This window comes from Uloborus diversus, chromosome 1 (genome assembly GCF_026930045.1).
Source record: "Uloborus diversus isolate 005 chromosome 1, Udiv.v.3.1, whole genome shotgun sequence".
NCBI lineage: Eukaryota > Metazoa > Arthropoda > Arachnida > Araneae > Uloboridae > Uloborus > Uloborus diversus.
The window spans coordinates 100,846,722-100,872,756 of record NC_072731.1 but is presented as its reverse complement, the minus strand read 5'-3'; the positions used below and the strand labels follow the sequence as shown (position 1 = coordinate 100,872,756).

Genomic DNA, 26,035 nt, shown 5'->3' with positions numbered 1-26,035 from the left:
GAACTGGAAGAAACACTTCACCCACTGTTTGGCAAAGGCTAATAAAGTCCTTTGATCTTGCAAGAGAGCTATTGGTAGAACCTGGGGGCTCAGCCCCAGGGTTATCCATTGGATCTACAAGATGGTCATCTGCCCCATAATTACGTATGACTTCATTGTCTGGTGGTCAAGAACTAAACTTGACATTGCTAAAAATGAGCGTAACAAGCTGCAGAGGTTAGTCTGCATTGCCATGACTGGCTGTATTAGGACAACGCCTACTGCTGCGCTGGAACTACTTTTAGGTTTATGTCCGCTCCATATGCGGATTGAAGCTGAAGCTTTCTTGTGTATGGAGAGGCTTAAACGCTCAAATCAATGGAAAGCCTACTCTTGTTACCTTTCCTGGAAGTACTTTGATGAGGATATACCTACTCATCCTCTTTCTGGCCTGCCAAGTGACTACATGCTTGGCGAGTATGCTTTTGATAAGCCATATCAGGTTATCTTTCTTTTTAGGAGTGACTGGAGGGATGTTACCTTATCTCATGGTAAAGATTGCACTCTCTGGTACATTGATGGTTCTAAGATGAATGCAAGGACTGGGGCTGGGGCTTTTTGTCCCGGTGATGGTATTGAATATTCCTGTCCTCTGGGCAAGTTTACTTCTGTTTTTCAGGCTGAAATTTATGCTATCCTGGTGTGTTGTGGTATTTGCCTGAGTCGTGGCTATAGAAACCGTTGTGTTCATATATGCTCTGATAGTCAGGCTGCCTTAAACGCACTCAAGAAGGTTGTTATGACATCCCACATCGTTTGGGAGTGCTATAATTTGCTCTGCAATCTTGCAAAGCTGAACAAGGTTACCCTTTGCTGGGTACTTGGACACTCTGGAGTGCAGGGAAATGAATTGGCCGACTATCTTGCTCGGAATGGTTCTGATATCCCTTTTGTTGGCCCTGAGCCCGCAATTGGGATTTCGAAAAAATCTTATTAGAACTGCTGTTTTTGATATTTTTGGTAAAAAACAGTATAATAACTGGCGCAACCTTGATGGACAGCGGCAGGCGAAAGAACTTAATAGAGTTTGCCCTAGCATTAGGGCAAAGGAGCTCTTAAGTCTGAACCGCAACAGCGTCAGAAGAGCTATTGGCCTCCTTACTGGTCACTGTACCTTGTAGCGGCATCTTACTATTATGGGCGTATCTGACGACCCAATTTGTAGAGGCTGTCGCTTTCATGAGGAAACTGTTGCACATATTCTGTGTGATTGTGATACCTTTTCTGCCTATAGGTTTGAACACCTTGGCCGCCACTTACTTGATCCTTGGGAAATCTATGATATTCCCATTAAATGCCTGCTAATCTTTGCTACGGCTACTGGTCTTTTTTAAGATTTTTGTTTGGGGTTTAGTACAATTGACCTCTGGTCGCAGTGCTTGGCTCTGCTGAGCCCCCCTCTCCTTCATTTCATTTCATTCATTTCATTGGAAGCAATGGACGTAAGAGGGTCGGATACCTCGGAAATCCGGGAGTGGACCCCGAAATGTGACGTCAGCTCGCGATGACAGACACCTGGTGCGTATGGCGCTAACAGACCGCACAGCTTCTTCTAGACAATTGGCAGCACAATGGTCAACAACTATAGGTCTTTCATTGCGTGCTTCATCAATTCGGAGACGTCTGCTGCAGCGTGGGCTGCGCGCAAGGATTCCTTTATACATGATTCCTCTCACGCAAAACCATAGCCGCCTGTGGCAACAATGGGACAATGTGCATAGAAGCTGGCGTGCTGATTGGCAGCAGGTCGTCTTTTCTGACGAATCCCGTTTCAATTTGTGGAACCATGATGGCCGAATTCGTGTGAAGCGCTGTGCCTGTGAACAGCACATTCCGGAGTGCATTATCAAACGCCACAGTGGACGAACACCCGGAGTTATGGTCTGGGGTGCCATAGCATATCACGGACGATCACAATTGCTACGAATTGTGTGCAATTTGAACAGTTCCCGATACATAAACGGTGTTTTACGGCCCCAAGCTATTCCTTTCCTAAAAGGATTGCCAGGGACTGTATTCCAGCAGGATAATGCCCGCCACATGTCGCCAGGACTGTCAAATCCTACCTTGATTCGCAGCAGGTACAGCTTCTTCCTTTCTTCCTTAGCCTGCATATTCCCCGGACATGCCACCGATTGAACATGTGTGGAATTTCGCTCGGCGGCGCCTCGCTCGTGATCCTCGTCCGGTTGCTTCGACAGAAGAACTTTGGTTGCGCATACAAACAATACGGAATACGCTTCCGCAGGCAGATATTCAAACTTTGTTTCACTCCATGCTGAGTCGTGTAGCAGCTCTTATTGCGGCGCGTGGTGGCCACACAAAATACATATTTCTATCTCTTTTTATTGTTTGTTTGGTTTGAAAATGTAATCATTTATTTGTACCATTACCACCTCAACTGTGTATTAAATTTCACTCAACTATGATGCTTCCTTCATGATGTTGCAATCTTCACAAACAGGAGTGTAATTTCCAACTTCTCCGATTGATAGAAGTGACCTTCAAACAGGTTTAATTCATAGATGTAATATTAACTAGATGCATAACTAGAAACCGGTTCCATGAGCAATAAACTTTTCTAGTATAGACGGGCAAATGTCCGAAAATGCGTGTGACTTGGCTTATGCACACAACAACTTTTGCCGTATTTAGCAGTAAGTTACCGCCCCTAACTCAGGGCTAAGGCAGAACTGCATGCAATTTAATAGACAGCCGGGTTATCACACCCAGAGACTGCAGTTTCGTTCTTATTAGAACTCACCAGTCTGAATTAGAGAATAACCATGCTGGAGGCAGGTTGACAGGGCTGTCTGATATATTGCATGTAGTTCTGCCTTGGCCCGGGCTTAAGGGGGGGGGGGCTTCAATTCACGAATCAAGCCGCACTATGCTGCGGACACTCGCTGATCAGATGAATTTATTTCATCGACTAGTTTGTTGGCCTTCTCAGCTTCAATGAGATGACATCTACCTCCAGCTCGGTTATTCACTAATCCAGACTGATGAGTTTTAATAAGAACGAAACTGCAGTCTCTGGATGTGATAACCGGGCTGTCTGACATATTGCATGTAATTTTTACCGTAGCTTGATTGGATGCAAACGGCGTTGCATCCGCGTAGGATACGCGTTTTCCCGTTTATTTCAAGTTTCGCGAGTTTAATGTCGGCTATTGGCTTTCACTACGCAGTTGTGCATCTGGTTATGCTATATCTATGATTTGAGTTCACTTTTACTCTATGTTAAAAGCGAGAAAACGATAGGGATTTAGTATTACGGGGCGTTGTGCAAAACACTTCTCCGTTTGTCCAAGGTGTCGAAAATACTGTTAAAGTGTATCATCACGATAGCAATGAAGAGTCCAATAAAAAACTTTACCCCCCCCCCTTCTTACCGCTTCTGTACTTGTAATAGGCAAGTTTAGCCCTGAATAATCAGATGTATCGTAGCGTTCAAATTATTTCCCTTCCATGACATAAAACTTCTGTAATTGTAATGGAACTGTAGATCATTGCGAGGTAATTTATATCAATCAATAGAAAATTTAATTGTACTATTTTCGATTCATTAACTGAAGAAAAGTCAGAACACCACTGCCCTTATAAATGAAATTGCTAATTTTAGATGCTCTAAATGGATAAATGATTTAAAATACCATTTCTACATTTTTTCCCTTTCCGAAATGAAGTGATAGGTACTATTTGATGAGAAATACTTATCAATGATGATTGACGTACTTTTATACATGTATTTTTTTAAAATTGGAATATGGGCTAACTAAAAACACTGACAGTTAATATTGGAAAAATAGTAAATAAAATGTGAAAATTAACTGCAACATAGTTATGAATGTTTAAATGATTCCTTAAGGTTCAACCAAGGCGTAATGGTCGAGCGGTGAGTAACCGGTTGCTAACCGCAGCGTTCTTGAGAGCTACCGGTTAACTGGTTACATCCGGTGTCGTTTTATGAGTCTCACCGGTTGATCTACCGGTCAACCGCAACTTAAGCTGGTTGATTGGTTGAGGGAACCACGTGACATTTTTGACCAATTATAAGCATTTTTCCCCTGCGTGTTATTCGTCTGCGCAAGTAACCGGTGATCAACCGAAAGCGTTCGGTGAAGCATATCTATGATTGGTTCGTGAACAATCGGTTAGTAACCGCTCACGTCATTGCTGTCACGTGATTAACCAACCGGTCGCACTCGTCGAACGTAAGCTTTGAGAGTCATTGTGGGTTACAATTGGTTTCAAAAATAATTTAAATTTCGATTTTCGCTGTCTTTTTGGTTTTATTTATTTTGTTTTTTTAAATACTCCTCGTTCCCTTTTCACCCCTCACTAATTTATTGCTCCGTTGAAGAGCCAAGACGTCTAATTAGGGCGATCGCACTCTACACATTTTTTAACTACTTGCTTGTTTTTATTTATACTCCGGTACATTTTACGAATAGTGTCAAATTCCTGTGTATTTGTTTTACATTATTTGCGAAAGTAAGTAGTTTGATTCCAATACAAGGAAAACAAAAAATAAATGAACGTTTTATCACAAAGCCGTACATTCCATTTCACTAACTACAAACCACTTAACCGTATTGTGTTTGGCAGGAATGTTGCATAATCCGGCATAATAAAAGACCATTTAAAAAAAAACACAAGAGAAAAAATTCCATAAAGAAAGCAAATAAAGAAAATACTATGCATTTTTTTTGGTTACATTTGTTTTCGCTACGAAATGGAATGCGGGAGATCTTTTGATGTTAAGGCTAATTTGCGTGAAGAAAAATCTGGTTTGTCGAAATTATTTCAACTTTAGTGAAATCGTTTTTTCTCCGAAACATGTATTTTTTAAAGATAAATTTCAATTAATTTTGAGCTTTTTACTTTAGGTTCTGTGTAAATAGAACTTTCCTCGGTAATCTTTCGTAAAAAATATACTCTTTTAATGTTAATTTCCAGTTTCTAGGTTTTATGATTAAATTTGATATACATTATAAAAGATTTTTTTAAAACTGTTCAATCATTAAGAGTTAATTTAGCTTTTTAAACTAGGGTTTATGCGAAACCCTTAATGGAATTAAAGTAGTATACATTTTTAATTAATTTCAAAAAAAAAAAAAAAAACAGCGTAAATTGTGGTTAAGTACATAAGGAAAATGAAAGTCTTATTTCTACGCTGTTGACTGTAGAATCATAATTTGAAACTGACTTTTTTTTCACCTTCAATTTCTGGGGAAGTGTTTGACTACTTGTTAGAGACAAGGGAAGCGAATGCTGGAGTTCATCATCCGCATTACATGTAAATTCTATTATTAATAGTTTTGAAAAACTCTGGCGCAGCAGCAGCGTAGCGTAGGTTTCTGTCGCCCGGGGCAGGAACCAAGTTTGCCGCCCCTCTTAAATTGTCTTGATATATGCCCCCCCCCCACAACAAAAAACGACATGCTTAATATTTTACAGAACGAAAACAAGATTTTATTATCTGAAACATGTTTTACATTTAAATATAATCTTACTTCAACATTAAATACTGTTGGTCGGAAAATTCTAATAAATATTTTTCAAAAATTATTGCATTATGAGAGATAATATTTTCTCTAGATAAAAACATTTAAAACATGATCTAAAACTGCGTATACTGGTAGTATTTCTTTAACCTTTTATTGAAAAGAAGAAGAAAAAAATATGATTACAAATTACCTGATGGATACATTTTTTTATACTTGAAAAGATTTTTTCTTATTAACCTAAAATTTTAATTTTCTACTTTTCATCAACGGAAATTCTTTAACAACCCTATCAATATCGATTGTATCAGTCGTTTCTGTAAAATGTTGTATAAAATGTCGTTTTTTAAAATGACCCCCTGAATCCAAATATGCAGGTCCGGATCTGTGCGTACCCGCAGACCCCGCAGTGGGGGGGGGGGGGGCACGGCCTTAAGGGGCTCGACGTTCCAAGAAACTGGAAAAAAAAATGAATAAAACTTTCACTAAGACTTATTAACGTTGCAAATATACACTGCTGGCCTCTGGGGAGAGGCCCTGCAGATTTAATTGCAGGGGGTCCAAAATTTATAGTTCCGGACCTGCAAATATGACCACTGTTTCCCCCCCTATTACCCACCCCGTTTTGGAGTTCTGGAGATCAACCTCCTCCCCCTCTCAATTTTTTCTAAGCCAATACTTTTATTTGGAGTGGGAGGGGGCATTATATTAATCGTTAACATTCTTCTGGGGGACTAGAGAAAATAAAAGTTTAAAAAGATGAGCATATTTGTAGCAAGGGGGTACCCTCTCAGGGTGGTACTCCCCCTAAAATATTTAAAAATCATCAAACCGAAATTTTTTTTTCTATAGTTTGTTTTCGATTGTACTTTTTGATGTACAATCATCTACTTTTCGATGTAAAATCCAAGTATCGGCTTCATTTCTATGAGCCCCATGTCCAAAAAAAAAAGTTCAGGTTGATAAAAAACTAAAATAAATATAAATTAATAAAATAAAATAAATATAAATTAAAAAAATAATAAATCTTAAAGCACCGTATGTTGCATATAAGTCGCATCACAGATCTTCAGCCACAAATCTTCCCCGATTATGTATATTAATTGAAGTTACGATCACACTGAAGATTATGAATGAAATTAAGTGTGCCTATAATTTAGCATTAATATCTTCTTCATATAAATGAAACGCAAAATCCAAATGTATATATGTACGGGGTAAATTCGGAAACTACCGGACCGATTTCGTTAAAAGTTTCAGTTTATCCAAGTTAGTGCTTGGAAGGTTTATAGACATGTCGAAAAAATGTCGACGAATAGTTTTTTTTTAATTCGAAATATACGTTTTGGACTCAAAAAAGGATCTTTCTACCGGGGCAGGATTAAGTCCCCTAAAAGGGCGCCAACCTTGACTCTCAAAGGGCGCAAAAAGAAAAAAAAAAAGACACAACGGCGCACAAGTTCAAAGGGCCAATTAAAAAAAAATCGCACAGGTTTGAGGGAGCAAAAAGAAAGTTACGCACAGTTTCGAGGGGAGGGCACAAAGAAAAGAAAACGAAGGCGCAGACGCTCGAGGGCACAAATGAACCAAAATGAAAAAAAAAAAAAGGTTCCAGGGCGCAAAAAAAAAAAAAAAAAGTAAATAAATAAAAACGGAGGGCGCTCAAGATCAAGAACGGAATAAAAAAAAAGAAAGAAAAAAAAAAAAAACGAAACCGCATATGTTCAAGGACGCAAAAAAAAGAGAGAGAGAGAGAGAGAGAGAGAGAGAGAGAGAGGAGAGAGAGAGAGAGAGAGAGAGAGAGAGAGAGAGAGAGAGAGACGCTCAGGGGTTTAAGGAGGCAAAAAAAAAAAAAAAGAGCTCAGGATCAAGGGCGCAAAATAACTGAAGGCGCACACGTTCGAGAAAAAAAAAATAAAATAAAGTAAAATAAAAACTGGTCGGGGGCGCAAGAAAAAAAAAAGAGTTCAGGTTTGAGAGCGGGGAAAAAAAAAAAAAAAAAAAAAAAAAAAACGAGGGTGCATAAGGTTTTTTAGTCTTGTCAAGGGAAATACGTGGAGGCGTAATCACGATAGTTTTGGCAGTGACTGCTTGCGGGGGCGGACTGGCCTGCGTGCGCCGATGCGTCCTCCAACGTCTTCTGTGTGCCTTCGTTTTTGTTTTTTTTGGCTTCCTCAAACCTATGCGACTTTGTTTACTTTATTTATTTATTTTTGGCGCCTTTGAAATTGTGCGCCTTCGTTTTTTCACGCTCTCAGACCTGTGCGCTTTCGCTTACTTTGCACCTTTAGAACCTTTGCGCTCTTGAACCTCGGTTCTTTCGTGCCCTTTGGTAGTTAAGGTTGGCGCCCTCTTGAGGGACCCAGTCCGCCCCTGCTTGCTTGTCGATCTTTGTGATTTATAATCCTCTCCAACGAGATTGTCCTCTCTCTTCTCGTCTTTCTATGTCAGCGCCAGTGATAATGGTTCGCCTGCATGTTAGTATCCGTTATTTCGTGCTCGTGCCTCAACGAGAAAAATTTCTTTAGGCAAGTTAGAACTGAAGAGTAAAAAAAAAAATTTTTGATGTTGATTTAGTGATACATCCCTAGTAAAGCGCCGTTTTATTTAAAAAAAAAAAGCCTTTTCGATGTTAATGTAGAGTTACAGAATTTGCCGCCCCTAACAAAGTGCCGCCCAGGGCGAGTGCCCCCTTTGCCCCCCCTACGCTACGCCACTGTGGTGCAGTAGAAAAATTGTCTCCTTTTTACACGAGAATTTAATAATGTAGTTGATCTTTTATGATAAGGAGCGAACTCAAAAACAGTCTTGAAGAAAAAAAGGATATGTATATATATATATATATATATATATATATATATATATATATATATATATATATATATATATATATATATATATATATATATATATATATATATATATATATATATATATATAAAGAAATTGCTTTTGAAATGAGTGTTTCAAAAATACAAATTCGTTCGTTTAAGCAAAAGTCACTAAGTCCAGAACTTGACATTGACTTTTGATACACTTTAATCTTGTCACTTTCATCTTTAAATTGACACTGTAAATACACATTAAATGCCCAAATGGCCCACTCGTGCAACTAATTTTCGAAAATGTGTGCCTTACTTATTTGCGAAAACTATATTATGAAATTCTCCCTGAAGGTTTTAGTTTTAACATATCAAGTGCCGCATAAGAACATTTACATTAAACGTTCGCCAATTTGTAATATCCTTTGCATGTACAAATTGCTAAAATTATATTTATATTGCTTTAAAAATTTTAGGCACATTTTAATAAAAGAATAGTTTAACAATGATCGTGATCAACAATGAAATTTCAACTGAAGGCTCTCCTACATTTCTCTCAACATGAAATTATTTGAAAAGATTTAAAATTTATCTTATAACTACCTTGGAATATTAGAAAAACATTTCTCCGAAGCAGAAAAATCAGAGTTGCTATGCATTTTTTTTATGGATTTACTTTTAATTTATGCGAGCATTTTTCATCCTCATATTAATGGATTTATGCAAAAATTTCGATTAAAATTGGAATAAACTTATAATTAATGGTAAATTAATTAACATAGAATATTTGAACATAGAATATTGCATTGTCATCGGGTCTGGGGTCGCATATAAAATTTCAAAATAATTTGAACACAGGAAGTGGGTGAAAATTGAGTTTCAAGATTCCACCCGGAACAGAGAAGAACCAAGCAAAGTTAATTAAAAAAAAATAATTTGAATTTTGACATTTGGAATTCAAATTATGTTTTTCGCAATAACGAGTGTGTGTGTATGTAGGCATATGTGTTTGTGTCTTTGTGCAGACATGAGTGTGGGTAGTTGTGTGTAGGTGTGTGTGTATGTGTAGGTGTCTGCATGTATGCGTGTGTGTATGTGTAGGTGTCTGCATGTATGCGTGTGTGTATGTGTATGTGTGTGTGTATGTGTTTGTGTGTGTGTATGTGTTTGTGTGTGTGTATGTGTTTGTGTGTGTGTGTATGTGTGTGTGTAGTTGTGCATGTATGCGCGTGTGTGTTGGACATGGATGAAACCCGGAGACGGCTTTCGCTATAGGAGCAGCATCGTGAGGAGCCGGTCGACGGTGGTGGTGCGGTGGGTGCTGGTGGGAAAATAAAATGATAGGACGCCAAAAACTGTCAAGTGAGAACAATAAGCAATCGTTATTGCTCAAAAATAACAAAAAATAATTGCTCTTGAAACATTTCTAATATAGTAGAATTTTAAAGCTACTGAAGTTTATATTTTAAATTGCTTATTTGAGAGCTTGACGGCAAACAGCCGACTCGGCTGGCTGAACTGAAAAATGCCGTACTTTCAACAGACTACGATTTCGACTATCGAGCGCAAATCATCTGGAGATACTTTGAATATCCAGAGGCATTTGCATGCCATCCAAGATTTGCATTTCCCGATTTTAGGATGGAGGCCAATGGAACAAAAAGGAAATTTCGTCATTGCTTGACGTGGGGCGAGGCACACACGTGTCAAAGATCGGGAAATGCGTCACACGTTTTGAATCAACATATGACTTTACAAGAAGGCCGGGAATTTACTAAACCCAAAAAATATGAAATAATATTATATGTTAAAATAAACATTAAGAATTCATAATATGATTTGGAATTCCCAACAGTATTAGGAAAAAAAAAAGTTTTATTTTCGTTACGTTCTGAGACAGTATAAGATTTACAAAAGTAAGTAATTAAAATGATGCTGGAAAAGGTATATTTCTTAACCTTTTTTTCCCTTGTTACGTGTGAGACACTATCTCTTCTTTTATGGAATGCTCCTCAACAATTAGTAGATTCAAGCTCGTCTCGCTTTATTTTCAATTTTACTACCGTTACTCACATTCTCTCGGTGTGCAAAATGAAAGTAAGCATTGAGTACAGAAGAATGCAGATGAAGTAAAATAAGCCTCTGAGAAGATATATTTAATTATCTCTGAAACGAATGCAAATAAAGAGGGAAAAAGTTTTTGTTTACTTTCGTTTGTTTTAATGAAAAAAGAAGTGCGGGTGTCTCTTTGAAGAGTGAGTGGAGTGTTTTTTAAAGACAATTCAATCTTAAATAAACTCTATTTAAAGAAATTTCTCGCGTTAACACTTTCTAGAGATTAATTTATAACCATTTATTTAAAGAGCTACGTAAAGATAAAGTGTGAGTTTTACACTCATTTTTGTCCGATAAAAAGAGTTTTATTTGTTGAATTCTTGCACTATACTACAGTAAACTCTCGATAACTCGAAGTCCCAAGGGACCAGCTAAAACGTTCGAGTTATTGGTAGTTCAAGTAATGGGCAATTTCTGCTTCTGTCTCAAGAGTTTGAACCCGATATTCGAAGACAAAAATGAAGGAATATTCAAGTTCTAAACTTCGAGTTATCGAGATTCGACTGTATCTTATTTTTGAACGCTTTGTTTCAGTTATGTTTTTTAGTTAACAAATAATGTTACATTTGATGTTGTTTTACCCTGCATTAGCTAGTATTTGTCAGAGTTTCCAGAGGCTCTGTGGTGGAAGAACGTTAGACAAAATGTGTTTAAAGCCAAAACACACTCTTGAAACTCAATCAGGTAATCAGACTTTTGAATCGGGGAGGGTTTTACTAAGCACATTTCTCGAGAAGCATATACTATATGACTATGACTGACCCTAAAATTATTGGGACACTTTCAAAAATTCACATTTTTACGGATTTCTCGAGAAATAAAGGATTAATTGCTCTGTAACTTTTTTCATATAAAAGGTATACTCCAGCCGCCTTTTCCAATAAAAATTAAGTCTACTATTCATTTACGGGACGAACAACAAATTGAGGAAAAAAAAAAGGTTTTTGTTAATTTTTCAATATAAATAGCTGGGAATAATAAGTTAAAAACCTATCTAGAATGTATTTCTATATTTTCCTGAAAGTATCTCTTACACCCACGGAAATATAAATATTTCTTTCAAAAATGCAAAATTTTTTTGAAGGTTTTCAGCTCATATCACTGAGAGTTTTTTGGCAAACGTTAATAAGCTTTCAGAATATTTGACAGCACGTTAGATAAACATAATAATAAAATATGAAGTTAAAATATTGAAAGTTTAATGAAATATGAACGTTTAAAGCAATTAATGTTTTATGCGCATGCGCGAAAGATAGCAATTTATAACGTTTATAATCCAAAGCTCAGATATATCCTACAACTTACAAAAAAAATCCATCTCGATATCTTTAAAATTTACAAAGTTATCAGCGATCTAATGAGCCGAATTTCTAAAATTCTTGTATAGGTCTTCGAATGGTATGGGGTCATTCTCAAACTGGCAACACTTTCCTGCTATCGTTGCAAAGTGATTCATGATAAGAACGGCTTGTTTGCGAACGATCCCTCACGATTCGTCGTTTAGCCAAGAATTTTTAAAATTCGGCTCATTAGATCGCTGATAACTTCTTAGATTTTAAAGATATCAAGGGGGATTTTTTTTTAATGAGACGTAGGATATCTGGACTACCGATTATGAGGATTATAAATTGCTATCTTTCGCGCATGCGCTGTGAAAAATTATTTGCTTTATACATTCATATTTCATTAAATTTTCATTATTTTAACTTTACATTTTATTATTATGTTTCTCTGATATGCTGTCAAATATTCTGGAAGCTTAGTAACGTTTGACGGAAAACTCTGCGTGATATGAGCCGAAAACCTTCAGAAAAAATTTTTGCATTTTTGAAAGAAATGCTTATATCTTCGTTGGTACAACAGATACTTTCACGAAAGTATAAAAATGAATTCTAGACAGGTGTTTAATTTGTTTCTGGAATTTATAGCTTATTCTCAGCTATTTACATTGAAAAATGGTCAAAAACGTTTTTTTTTTGTTTCCTCAATTTGTTGTTCGTTACCTAAATGAATAGTAGACTTAACTTTTATTAGAAAATGGCGGCTGGAGTACACCTGTCATGTAAAAAAAAAAATTACAGAGCAAATGGTCTTTTATTTCTCGAGAAATCCGTACAAATGTGAATTTTTGAAAGTGTCCCAATACTTTTGGTCATATAGTGTATATGAGGCAGTGAGAAGAAAAGGGATGTTAGTGGACAATTTCCAAGTCTTGAGTAAAACGCGTTTAAAGTTGCAGTGGACTTTCATTGAAAAGTTTTTCTATATCATGCTGTACAGCAGCACCGACCAGGATTACTAGTTCTATCTCTTGTCCAAAACAGAGGACAATTTCACCTACCATTTGTACTGGTTTTCTCCAAAATTTTAAGTTTGGCATTTACATTCCTTTGTTTCTCACTGCCTCATACAATCAATTACATTTGAGTCAAAATCCTTATTACCCATTTGGTCTTCATTTCTTCTTCTTTTCTTTTCTTTTTTTTTACTTTTCCCTCCTAAAAATAGATTATCTACAGGTGCTGTGAGTAACAGCAAAGAAATCGAAAATTTTTATTTTTATTGAAACTAATTATTGCGATTACATATCAGACTTTTTACAGGAATGATCTTGACACACTAAGATGAGTTCTGCACAGAAATATAATGCTAGTTATTTGTCAGCAAAAATATTCTAGCGTTCAAACTACTCAACACTTATCACTAGTTTTTACATTAAGTATACATGTCTTCGAATTGGTTTCATACGTGGTTAATTTGATAACCATCTCTTTAAATATTCTTTATGATTACTGCCGTGGGCAGGTAAACGGCAGTATCTGCAGGAATGAGTTTTCGAGATATTTTAGGAACGCATTTTGGATTCAATTCCAACAATAGGCAAATGTTCAATGGGGTGGTTTCCTTCAGTCAAAAAGTACTACTTTTAGTCATTGAAATGGATAGATTGAGAGAAAAAAAAATGGATCCAGAAAATGCTTTCATTTTCCCAACAGTTTTTTTTTTAAAATTAATTTTTTTAAATGTCTGATTTTTCAAACAAGGCGTGGTCTTTATGACGTCACAAATGATGCACTTTGCCGCATCTTTCTACTACGTTTCCACGTTATGATAATCAAGCAGCGAATTAAAATTGCGCTCTACGCTTGCTATCAACCATATCGTTGCCAATACACGTGAGTAAAGATGCGAATTAAATATTTTGGACCGTGAATGGCAACACTGAATGGCATTTCATCATTTGTGATTTCATCCGCAGAAGCGTTAAACGATGAAAGAACACCGATTTAAGTAATTTCTTAAAAATATTAGACTTAAAGAAATTATTTAAAAAATGGTCAGATTCTATGTTTTTAAGAATGCTCTTTCAGAAAAAAAAAATACTTTTAAAATTTTTGAAACGATTCCATTAGACGTTCTGTTCGCGCTTTTGTTTTCAGCGTTAAACCAAATAAGTAAGCTTGTACAATAAAGCTAACGTACAATAGATGACAAAGAAAAAAAAAAAAACCTGAAAAATTTGCAGTTACTTCCCTTTTACCTGCCCACGGCAAATTAGCACTACGTTCGTTCTCCTGCTTGAGAAGCTTGTAAACTCATGTTTTCGAGACTTAAATGATTCAAGCTATTAGTCCGAAAACGTTTTTATAAGCTTTTATTATGCTACTTACTCTGTCTTCTGGGTCAGATGAGCTTTTTAATTGCGGTCACCAAAAGAAAAATAGTAATAATGAAGTTAAGTTAATTGTTCACATGACGTTTGAAGGATGATGTTAAGCAAGCATAGATGTATTTATCATGGACTTTTGAAACTTTTCAAATAATACAGGCTTTTGAAAATTACCTTAATTTAAGTCATCAGTTTAGAAGAATTTTTCCATCATATTTTTGTTTCCACTATTTGTTACTATTAACACACCTTAACATTAATTACTTTGTTTTTATGTCTCCTCATTTCATCAATTGAAAATTGCAAAGTTTTTGCTAAAAACGTTTAAACAGAATTTAGATTTTACTCATTATTTCTTAAAAACAATTCTTAAAAAACTACTCTCCAACTTCAGCAAAAAGTAGTTATGAATATTTTCAATCACTGAAAACTCGTGACTCAATCAATAAAACAAACTTACTGTTGTAGATGTTTCCCTTGATTAGTAATAATTATATGATATTCTCTTAGTTCGGGAAGAACTTGTGTTTCTTCGCGTTCTGAAGCTTAAGTGCTTAAAAATATGTCTTGTGCTCTAAGCTAAATTGAGCAAATTCTCGGAATTTCTAGACAAAATAGTGCAGCCTTCATGTATCTTTCTTTCATTTAAAAATTCATATTTCTCAAAGGATTCCAATTTCTGTAAAACTTAGAAAAATGTAATCAAAGAGATCATTTGTTTTTAATCTTCTAGTTCGATTTTGATTGGAATGCTAGAAATCTAGCGTCATTGCTTGTAATTTCTAACTAATCATACTTTCTGTGGTACATTTAAGCTATATATATTTTATATGAAAGTGTAAATCAAGAGTAGAAAGTTTTTCGTACTTTTTATGCTTGCAGTTGCAATAAATGTAATATTAAAGACGTATTTACTGTGTTTACTTGTCCTTACTTTTTATTTATTCGAATTGAAGTCACATCTTCATCAAAGTGAGTATAAAACGGTATTTTCTCTTTAATTAGGCGACTTAAGTTCTTTAAAAATCTGTTAATTAGAAGCTATCAAATCTTTTCAGAGAATCGTTTTTAGCTAAATACGCCAACTAAAGCTAAAATTTCGAATGCTTTAAAGCCTTTATGATTTATGTGCGTAACTAGCTGAGCCCACACGGCAGTAAATTTCCGTCACCACCCAGAAACAAAAGAAGAATCTGTTTCGTTATCCAAAAAGTGGAAATATCATTTTCCCTAAGCTCCTAGCGTATTCCGTGAAGTGATGAAAAGCCCTGTTTTCCACTCCAAAATTTTTTTTTCAACACCAAAACAATTCAGATGTAGTTCGAAATCTCAAAAAACACCCTTAATTGGCATTGGAAAAAAAAAGCGCTTATTGTATTTCTTAGCACATAGAAGACGTAGCCCCTCCGATCCGTAATACACAACCATGGAAAATGTCGTGACTTTGGGAGTTCTAGTAAATAAAACTACAGAGAAGACACTGAGAAAATTTCAATATTTTTCAACTCGTTTACGCCGCTAATCTCCTATATACACCTGTTGTTAAAAAAATAATCTTGAATAGATAATCTCTATTAAACTATTTCTCACGGTGTTTTGATGTTTTAAGTAGCTTTTTTATGCTATATTAAGATGAAAAGCTGTATTTGTTCAGTTAAGTCAGAACTTAAGCAATATGTCCCTCATCTCCTTCACGAACGGTGAATTTTCAATAGGAATCCGGCACCAGTCGGTGTATTGAAAACCGCTCTGGGAGGAAATAACTATGATGCTCTTCGTCTTGCCAACGCTGGTTCTTTTGTGTATATCGTTGTGCGATGTAAATGCAGTGAAAAGATGTCGCAAAGTTAAAAAAGAGGGATTGGCTGATGCGACGGCACAATGTGGGGTTAGTATAAATTTACCACTGATAATGTGTATGTTTTACTATGAATGAAAATTTAAGGATGACGTCGCAGAAACAAGTGGAATCATTGAAACGCTGTGACGTGGAAAGGTCGGGCTGTTTTTCATGATCTATACCGATGTTAAAAATATAAAGCAAAGACTTAGAAAAATCAAATGAGGCAGTGAGAAGCAAATGGATGTAAGTGGATATTTTCAAATTTTGAGTAAAACGCGTATAAAGATTACGTCCTAGGTAGGCTTTCATTGATATTTTTATTCGAAATCATGCTGTACAGCAGCACCTACCAGGACTTCCAGTTCTATCTCTTGCCTCAAAACAGAGGAAGGGTTCACCTCATAGACTAATAATAAGAGTAGACCGAGCTATGGCAACCCTTTTGCTGCTCATAAACCAAACCATGTGACTGGTGGATATCCTAGCAACAGCGGGCGTTAATCGTAGCAGACGATCAATGCCAGCGCGAAATAAAATAAATAGAATTGATGGAACACGGAAGAATGATCTTTTATGGAGTCCGATTTGTAAATTTGTTATTCTAAGTTGTAAATATTTTGTTAATATAGTGAGTTTTTCGTTTAGATAGCATTGTGCATTTTCTTTAGTCAATTTCAATAACTCTCTAAGCAATAAAAGATGCAAGCGACCAAGAAGAATCAGCAAACGGTAAGATTTTTACCTACAGTTTCAATTTAAGATACCGATTAGTACATTTTTGTGTTAACGCAAAACGTTTACGCCATTTCGTTCACGCCAACGCTGACAGCTCCAAATGAAATAAAAGTTACCGAAAACTGATCAAAAACTATTACTAATGTCAAAATAATGCATAACTAAAAGAAAAACAGTTCAATCTCAGCACCTGGAAGTTTTTTTTAATGAAAACACATTGTCTTAAAATACATGTCGAGTGCCAAACTATAGATAATGCTGCCATCTAGCAACCATGCTGCCAAAATCTTCGCCAAGCCCTTCCACTAGTCACATGATACATCTATGAACCAATTTTCTTTATCAGCAAGAATGAGAAAGCTCGGTCTACTCTTATTATTAGTCTATGGTTCACCTACAATTTGTACTGGTTATCTCCAAATTTTTAATTTTGCCACTTGCATCCCTTTGCTTCTCATTACCTCAAATGGTATACTTTGAAACAGATTAAAATAATAATGCAAATTCCTACTGTCAGTTCAGCATAAAAGAAATCTGTTTTCTTGATAGTACGAAGTTTCCTTGGAGACTAAACTTTTGCATCTCAACAAGTTTCATCATCTTCAGTAAGATTTTGCATCTGATAATTTTCTTGAAGGAGTTCCAGAAAATGATAGATATTAACTGATAAATTATTGGGGTGTGCTAAAAAAAAAGCAAGAACCAATGCTAAATTAGAAATTTAAGACCTCCCTGATATCAACTGCCTCAACTCCTTTTTAAATGAACCTCGTGGGTCAGAACTAGAAATGTAAAATTTCTGGAAATTTTGAAGTGGTGGAAAAAAACCGTTTTTTTCCTGGAAAAATTGAGAAAAATGGAAACATTGTTTTTCTTTCGAAGAAAAATTGGGTTTCTTAATAGATCTGTGTTTCTTGAACATATAAAGGGTTAAGCATTAAGAAATGCATGCAATCCAAACAGCTACCTTTTCTGCTTGACAGAAATACACATAAAGGTACGCTTAATAAGAAAAAAACCTTTTTTGTTTTATGACTGAGAGCTTTCTTGGTTAAACACCACAAATATATCAAATCGTATTCAACCAATAATATTGGGTAAGGTGTGTCTAATCTTAAGAATTAAATTTTCTACTTTAGATTGCCTTTGAAACTTGAACTAATAATAGTAATTATTGACTTTCAAACATGATTGATATTGTTAGAAAGAAAAATAAGTATGATTTCCCATCTTTGCAATGTAACTTTACTGTCTAAAAATGAAAGCTATTGAGTTTTGATTTTTTTTCCACTCAAGTCCAAATCAAAACTCAATTGGTTTTCCTTTATCTTTAAAACAGAATTCCAAATCAAAACTGCGTAATGGTTTTAAAGACTAATTTCGTGTTTAGTTAAATTAATGTTTAATTAAGGATGGAATGGGTTGTCAGTTACGTTAGATAGTAGTTTATAGGAGGCCCCGACTTCAAAAATTATTAAAAACGAAGAGATCGTATATAATTAGTTAGGTATTTAAAATAATTCATCGTGTAGTAATTAAAATCAGTGTTTATTTTACAATTGGGTGTTTAGCTTAGTTGATTTTTGTACTGGAATTGTAAATAATTTTCATTTCTAGTTTTGGGTAGGAAAAGGTAAGTGTAATCGGTTATTTTTTGGTTTTTAGTTCCTTGGTGTTTTTTGAAGGCTTTTTTTTTGTATTTTAAAGTAACCCTAAGTAAACTCTCTTCTGTCAAAAAAATCTAAATCGGTTCATCCGTTAAGGACCTATGGTGCAACAGACAGATACACACGACTTACTTTTAACCACCCTCTTCTTTATCGCATCAGGGTTCAAAAAACGTTCTTATGTTTAGCACAGTGTATGTAATCGGTTTAAATCAGTACAATGCAAATTTGAGTGTTTCATTATCAAAAAAAAAAAAAAAAAAAAATGTTCATTCTGGGTCGCCCCGAGGGGGCGGGCGGAAATTCTCAATATATCGAGTGGAACTCCAAACTTTACAGGAATGGAACTCCAAATATTGCCGAATTGAGCTCCAACTTTCGCCGAATGATGATAATTTTTCCGAATAGAGCTCCAAATTTTGCCGAATAGAGCTTCAAATTTCAACAAATGATAGTATTTTTTTTTTGGAATAGAACTCCAAATTTCGCCGAATAGAGCTAAAATTTTGCCGAATGAAACTCCAAGTTTTGCCGAATAGAGCTTCAAATTTCACCAAATGATAATAATTTTTTTGAATAGAGCTCTAAAGTTCGCCGAATGATGAAATTTTTTGCCGAACGGAACTTAAATTTTGCCGAATAGAGCTTCAAATGTCACCAAATGATAATAATTTTTTTTGAATAGAGCTCAAAATTTTGCCGAATGATGATATTTTTGCGGAACGAAACTCCAAATTTTTCCGAATAGAACTTCAAATTTCGCTGAATGATGATAACTTTGACGAATCACTAGACAAAATTTGCCGAATGCTGATAGTTTTGCCTAATCGCCAAACAAAATTTGCTGCATAATAAAAGTTTTGTAAAGTCGCAGTGACCTCCCATCGGAGTGCCCATGGGTATTTTTGAAATGCATGATGCTTGTTTATTTTCATTAAACTATTCATTAGTTACATTCTGTTCCAAATTTTAAAACTTCCCTCATAATATGTTATTATTTTAAAATCATTAAAATCGAATATGACATATAGAATTCATTAAAAAGCAAATAATATATACGCTATTTTTCGAAACAAGCCATAAAGTATGCACTGCCTTATACCCACCAATGAATCATCGATGATGATGATTTCCATAAGTTAAAGGTAGCATTCCCTTTCCCTTCATAAACATCATAACTTTATAATTTTCTGAATATTTTACAGGTGAAGTTCCACAAAGGTGTTTCAGCTAAATGTGGGAATAAACTGCTATTTGGTCTTACTGGTACCGAACCGACCATTAAGTTTAAGTTACCGAAGCGAAATTGTAAAAACGCCACTATTATATCAACTGGTGAGTAAAATGCACTTTTGCTATTACATTGAAGAGAGTAACTACTAGTTATTTACAGTCAATTCTCGATAACTCGAGGTCCCAAGGGTCCGGCTAAAACGTTTGAGTTATTGGAAGTTTGAGCTATGATAAGTTTCCATGACAGTCTCATGAGTTTCGGACCCAATAAAAACTTCGAAATAAAGGAACATTCGAGTAACAAGCATCGAAATATCGAGAGTTGAAAATATTGACATTATTTGAAAAAAAAAAAAAATAAATCGGTTTCTGACGTTACGATTTCCCTTTGGCGATTCACACTTTGTGAATAGTTTATTAATTTTATTGCCATTCATTTCGTAATCTCTTACTCTATAAAAAACAATTTTTGTCAAAAAAATTTACAAAAAATTAAAAAATTTGGAGATAACCAGTACGAATGGGAGAATAACCTCTCCTCTGTTTTAGGGCAAGAGATGACTCCTCTCTCATGCTAACTGATAAAACAAAGCAGTGTAAAAGGAAAAAGAAAAAAAAAAGCATGTTTTTGCTGTATTTTCATGCATGAAAAAAAAGCAAAACTTTCATAAGAGCTTCGACTGAAAAGTTGTTACCTTCGAGATATAGAGACAACTTAGCAATGGTAGTAATTTCAGAATCAAATGTAAACTCCGACATAAAAAATATTTGAGTTATAAAACTTCGAGTTATCGAGAGTTGACTATGATTAAAAAAGATTTTTTAACACACATGAAAGAAGCTGTTGTGCTAGTGATGGAAAAAGGCTACAGTGAAAGCATTCCATCCTCCTCAAATGCTGCATCACAAGATCAAATTTTATACCAATTTACCAATCCAGAATATTCTAAATCATTTTATCTGAATCCCGAACAGATGTGTGAGTACCCAAAAGGAAAACCAAGAAAACAAATCAAAGCCAGATTTTATCGAAACGATAAAACTATGACCTCCACAGATAATTTTGGATGACTCTTCAGACGGAGACTTCCGTATTTAAGATGGAGACCAATCTCATTCAGTTCCAATAGGAGATTACAAGAAATTTGAGAAAAATGATTTTATTCTTGTAGAATTTCCAGCTTTAAAAAAAAAAAAAAAAAAAAAAAAAAAAAAAAAAACAAGTTGGTTTGTTGGGAAAGTTTAAAGCATTAACGCATCAAATGATGCGGTGCAGTTGAATTTCTCTGAAAAATGTGACTTTTCTCCGGTACCAGATGTCCCTGATGTGTATCAAGAAGACATTCAAGTTATCTTGCCAATGGTAATAACTCATACCAAAACCAAAAGACAACAATCCTTAATTCTCTTCCGAATAAATTTAGATTCTTTCAAAGTTTTTAAATTCGAAAATACGTTTGCACTTAGTGTATCTTACAGTTCCTTTTTACTCGAGGAAAAGTGAGACAAAATTGCATTTCGTTTTTACATAATTTTTCGCTTGTATAGCTTCCTAGTTTTTCTTTATCCATTTTTATAATTACAGTGACAAATGTTGTATCATGTGAATGAAATTGATTTCTGTGTTTTTAACAGTAAATAATGCAACTGAGTTTTTGTATCTCATTGTATTCCTCTTACCCTATAAATAATTTCATAAATGAAATTTCGGGTAAAATAACACCGATTAAAATCTGATACGATCTCATTGAAATAACTCACATGTAATTTTCAGTTGTCTTTCGGTTGTCTCTAAATGTAGAGTGCCCCTTTATGAGTTTTTTCCCGTCTTTTGCTATATATATCATATGGATAAATATTTACTTTTCTATTCTTTCGTATTTTTGTTTTTTAGAACATCAATGCTAATAAAAAATATCTCTATGTTGGTAAATTATTCCCCAAATAGCATTAATTGCTGATTCGGAAGAGTACTTGAGTTGAAATGAAGCAGTATAACAAGTTGTTTTTGAATTTTACTTTTTTTTAATGACAGACCCAGATGCATTCGATGTGGTGGGGCCTCCATTTTTGCATGAGCTTGCGACGAACATTCCAAAGAAGTGTCTCCAAAAAGGATATAAATCAACTACCTGTAAAGCTGGGGACCTGCAAGCTCCTTTTGCTGTTCCTGGAAGCCGTAGGTACCTTCTAGTCTTATCGTATGTTACTGCTACCATCACGATCAAATTTTATTCCATTAATTAATAAACTTCTGTCAAAATTATTATGTGTTTCCAGTGGGGCTGTATAAGAGGCTGACCAGAAGAGCCAGCAAGGCTTTTACCCGAACTATTGCGCTCCCCAACAAGACATCAGTCTTTCATGTGCCACCATTAAGGCGCTGATGCGTGACACAAGAAGTTTTTGACGCCCACTTTCCTCCAGATGGAGGCACATGGTCTCTCTTTTGATGCAAAATTGCACTAGGAATTAAATTTTCCCAAGGGAATTCTAAGCCAAACGAATACAGAAGGGATATTTTACATGCTGCATAATCATACGACATGGGCGCTGATGATTTTCTGCATATCGAAAATCCACCGACTGGCCACCTCAGGTCATAACCCAGGTCCAAAGGCGTAGAAGAGCATTCCCTTACCATCACGCCACCAGCCGGTCTAAAATTATTGTGTAAATTTTAAAAACTTATTACTTACATGGTTAAATTCAAAAATACAAAATCATTTTACAAATTTCTTAAAATTATTATGTAAATATTCAGAAATTTGTAACATGATTTTGACTTTGGGAATTTAACCATGTAAGTAATAAGTACGAAAATCACTATGAAAATATGCTTCCACCTCTTACGAAAAATGCATTTCTGAAAATGCTATTGATACGACTCGTTATTTACTTTCTCCACCTTACCCCACCTTAAGCGTGAAGCCTTAGGTGAACTGTTACTTACTGACAAGATAGTTCACCACACTTTCTTAATACAATAGTTTTATATTTTTTGGGACCCATGTGTCCTTACCGTTTCTGTATTTCCTAAAAAAATAGTAATGTGAAAAAAAAAAACCCTACTCATCTATTTGTACATTGAACAATAAAACCTTCTAGAGTAACTTTTGAGACCTCATGGGTACCCTAGTATTATCAATAAAAACTAACATGGAAAATTTACTTTTTCACACACGTTGCAATTGATTTTCATAAAATTTACCATTAAATGAACAAAATCGATTCATTTTCCAGATTTTTAGATGACATGTCTGAATTGCAACGAAGTGGCAAATAATGTGTTCAGGAGTCAGAATTGACCCCAAGCTTACTGTGAGGGTTCATATACTATAGTAAGGATATGATCGTAAGCCCCTATAACAACCCTCAAAAGTCTTTCTATGTAACCATGGAGGGACTAATGTTGATAAAAAATTCGCAATTGTAAATTTAATAAAAAATAAATAAATCAGAAGAAAAGCAAGTGTGCTTTTGCGCTGTTCACATTAAAGTAGAAATGTATAAGTACAGTCTCCTTCGCTTAAAGTTATTTTAGCATGTAACTATTTCCCATGTGACATTCTATCACTGTCGTTTCATGTTGCACTTGAGAAATTTTGTGTATTCACTGGACTAAACCTATTATTAATTTAGCTAAAATAGTGTTACCATAACTTTGTGTAATATAATAAATATCATGCAGTTTTAATTTATTTCTGCTTTATTTTTCGGTTGTTATTTCCTAATATGCAGCTTGATATAAGTTATGATAAAACAACTTGTGTCTTTCCTCTTATTTTTTTTTTAAATTCTATAATTGAAAGATTGAAACATATTTTATTAATCTTTTGTGCATACGTGTGTGTATATACGTGTCATCACACACGTACACACACGCGCAGAGAGAGCGAGATTGAGAGACGTATCTCAGTGTAAGCTGTTGGCATGACTTGTCAAAACGAGAAAAATAATTGAATCTTTTCGCTAAAAAAAATGTGCAACTTTTAGAAGAAATTGCTTAATTAATCAAGAAATGTCTGATTCTAATTTTGGAATTTTTTTTCTCTATTAGCGAACCATAGGTATCTATTTTGTGTCTACTGCCAGAATGAATATATCGAACCTCACCATTATGGTCCCTTATCAAGTTATAGAATGAGATTTAATAAGGAAGAATACGCAAGAAACCATAGTCTCTCCATCAAGGCTTGCAATTTTTTCAGACTTTAATTTGTTCCTGCTGTCACCAATGCAAGCAACGTATTGAATTCCTAAATGGTAATTTTAGTGAATATAAAAGTTCAAATGCAAAACATGTTTGGTTTTCATTTAAATTTTTATTCGAAATGAAAAAGTTCTTTGAATGTTGATTGTGCTGATTTTTTAATAAAAGCTTTTTTAAGAAGCTGTGTATGTTTTGGATATTTATGGATAAAATAAATCTGAAGTATACATTTTGAACGAATTGTGAAATAAAGATGTTATTGATATTTCAATACTTCTGTTACCTCAATAATTTCCGATCATTTGTAATTGTTTATATAAACTATTATTGATTGGTAGTGAAGAATGTGCAATCAAATAAAGCCTTTGAAAACGCATAGTTGTCCTTCGTGTTTTCGAACATGCTTCTAATAAATCAGTGGGCAAACTATGCCTTTGATATATTCAGTAAATTATCGCCCATTAGCTAAGTCAGAAATACATGAAATACACCGCCAGTTCAGTCATTTCCAGCCAAGGACTGCAATTTCATGCTTATTAGCACTTATCAGCCCGGCATAGGAAAGTGACTGAGCTGGAGATGGAAAACCTCTTAAGGAATCCAAGAGTGCCAAACAAACTGGTAGCTAATGTAGAACTAGCACAGACCAGACGAGTGACCGAAGCAATGGTTCGTTACAACTCGAAGATTAAAGGCAAGGCATGGTATGTATTTCTGATTTAGCCCTGGCTAATGGGCGATAATTTACTGAATATACCATGCCTTGCCTTCAATCTTTGAGTTGTACCGGTCATTCGTCTGGTCTGAGCTAATTCTACATTACCAGTTTGTTTGGCACTTTTGGCTTCCTTATGAAGTTTTCCATCTCCAGGGGGGGGGGGCAAAGGGAAATGGTAAAATATTTTCAGTTTGCAGTGCCACCCATTTTGCAATATTTTAACTATGTACTTAGACACGTAGTTGATTTCAGCAAAAAAAAAAAAAAAAAAAAAAGCTTTTAAGATTAAGATATATCGTGTCAGCACTATGCTAAACTAACGAATGTGAAAATTGTCACTTTTCAGGAGAGAGCCGAAACAATATTTTTTTTTTAACCTGACGCGTTTAGTTATTTTCAATCTTTTAATTTTTTTAGATAACTTTAAGCGTAAAACTATCATTTGAAGTAGTAATAACCAGTAGGTAGCCCTTTTTGAGTACTACGGCAAACAATCGAATTAAAAAAACGCATTTCGCGATCTTTCACTTTGGTTAGTTTAGCATGGTGCCGACGATATAATTGTGCCAATAATTTATTTCATATTTTTGTCATAATTACCATGAAAAATGTTTGAAATCTATTCATGTCCAGTACAGTAGGTACTTATTTAACTAACATTAGGAACGTTTTGATTTTAAGCGTTTAATAACTCATGCTATGGTTTATAATGATTTATAAAAATTATTTTTGTTATAATTACCATTAAAAATTATTGAAATTTATTCATGTCGAGTACAGTAGGTAATTACTTAATTAACATTAGGCATGTTTTGATTTTAAGCGTTTAATACATCGTCGTCCTCATGCTAAACTAGCGAATGTGAAAAATCGCAAATCGCGTTTTTCAAATTCGATCATTTGCCGGATACTCAAAAAGGGCAACCTGCTAGTTATAACTACTTCAAACAATAGTTTTACACTTAAAGTTGTCTATAAAAGTTAAAGCATTGAAAATAACTAGACGCGACACGTCGAAAAGAATAATTTTTATGGCTCTACTGAAAAGTGCCAATTTTCACATTCGTTAGTTTAGCATGGCGCCGACGACATTAGAAGCAAATACACAAGAGGCAAAGAGAAGTACTTCATTTAATTTACTTATTCATTCATTTATGGTACGCTTTTCTGTGTATTCCACATGAATTCAGCACATAATTTAATTTTTCGTATGATTTTTCTGTTTAATGACTTCAGATCATATTTGGAGGATTCAGTGAATTGCATGCGATCTATGAGCCGCAGATAGAACATCGTTGGTGTGAAACTTCTTAAGCTTCTAAACTGATTGTATATATTTCGGTTACCCGCCTACATCAACCCCATGTGGAAGAGAGTCATTATTTCGATTCTCCCCCGAGTCTCCGGGGTAAATGTACGAAGGATTTCATTTGCTAACAAATAATCATAAAGCCAAAAATTTCCCCCAAC

At 34.9% G+C, this 26,035-nt stretch overlaps 1 protein-coding gene across 2 annotated transcripts in view; it reads left to right on the top strand.

Annotated features, from left to right (window-relative positions):
* Positions 1-24,221, top strand: part of LOC129235147 (26 kDa secreted antigen-like) — a 103,979-nt gene extending 79,758 nt beyond the window's left edge. The window contains exons 1-4 of one of the 2 annotated variants that reach the window (XM_054868947.1): positions 15,869-16,044; positions 19,607-19,736; positions 21,670-21,813; positions 23,695-24,221. In XM_054868947.1, coding sequence (XP_054724922.1) covers positions 15,922-16,044; positions 19,607-19,736; positions 21,670-21,813; positions 23,695-23,852 — 555 coding nt within the window. In that variant the 5' untranslated portion in view covers positions 15,869-15,921 and the 3' untranslated portion in view covers positions 23,853-24,221. Of the gene's footprint in view, positions 1-15,868; positions 16,045-19,606; positions 19,737-21,669; positions 21,814-23,694 lie in introns of those variants that run through there. The other variant, XM_054869017.1, reaches the window with a different exon arrangement.
* Positions 24,222-26,035: the final 1,814 nt, after the last annotated feature.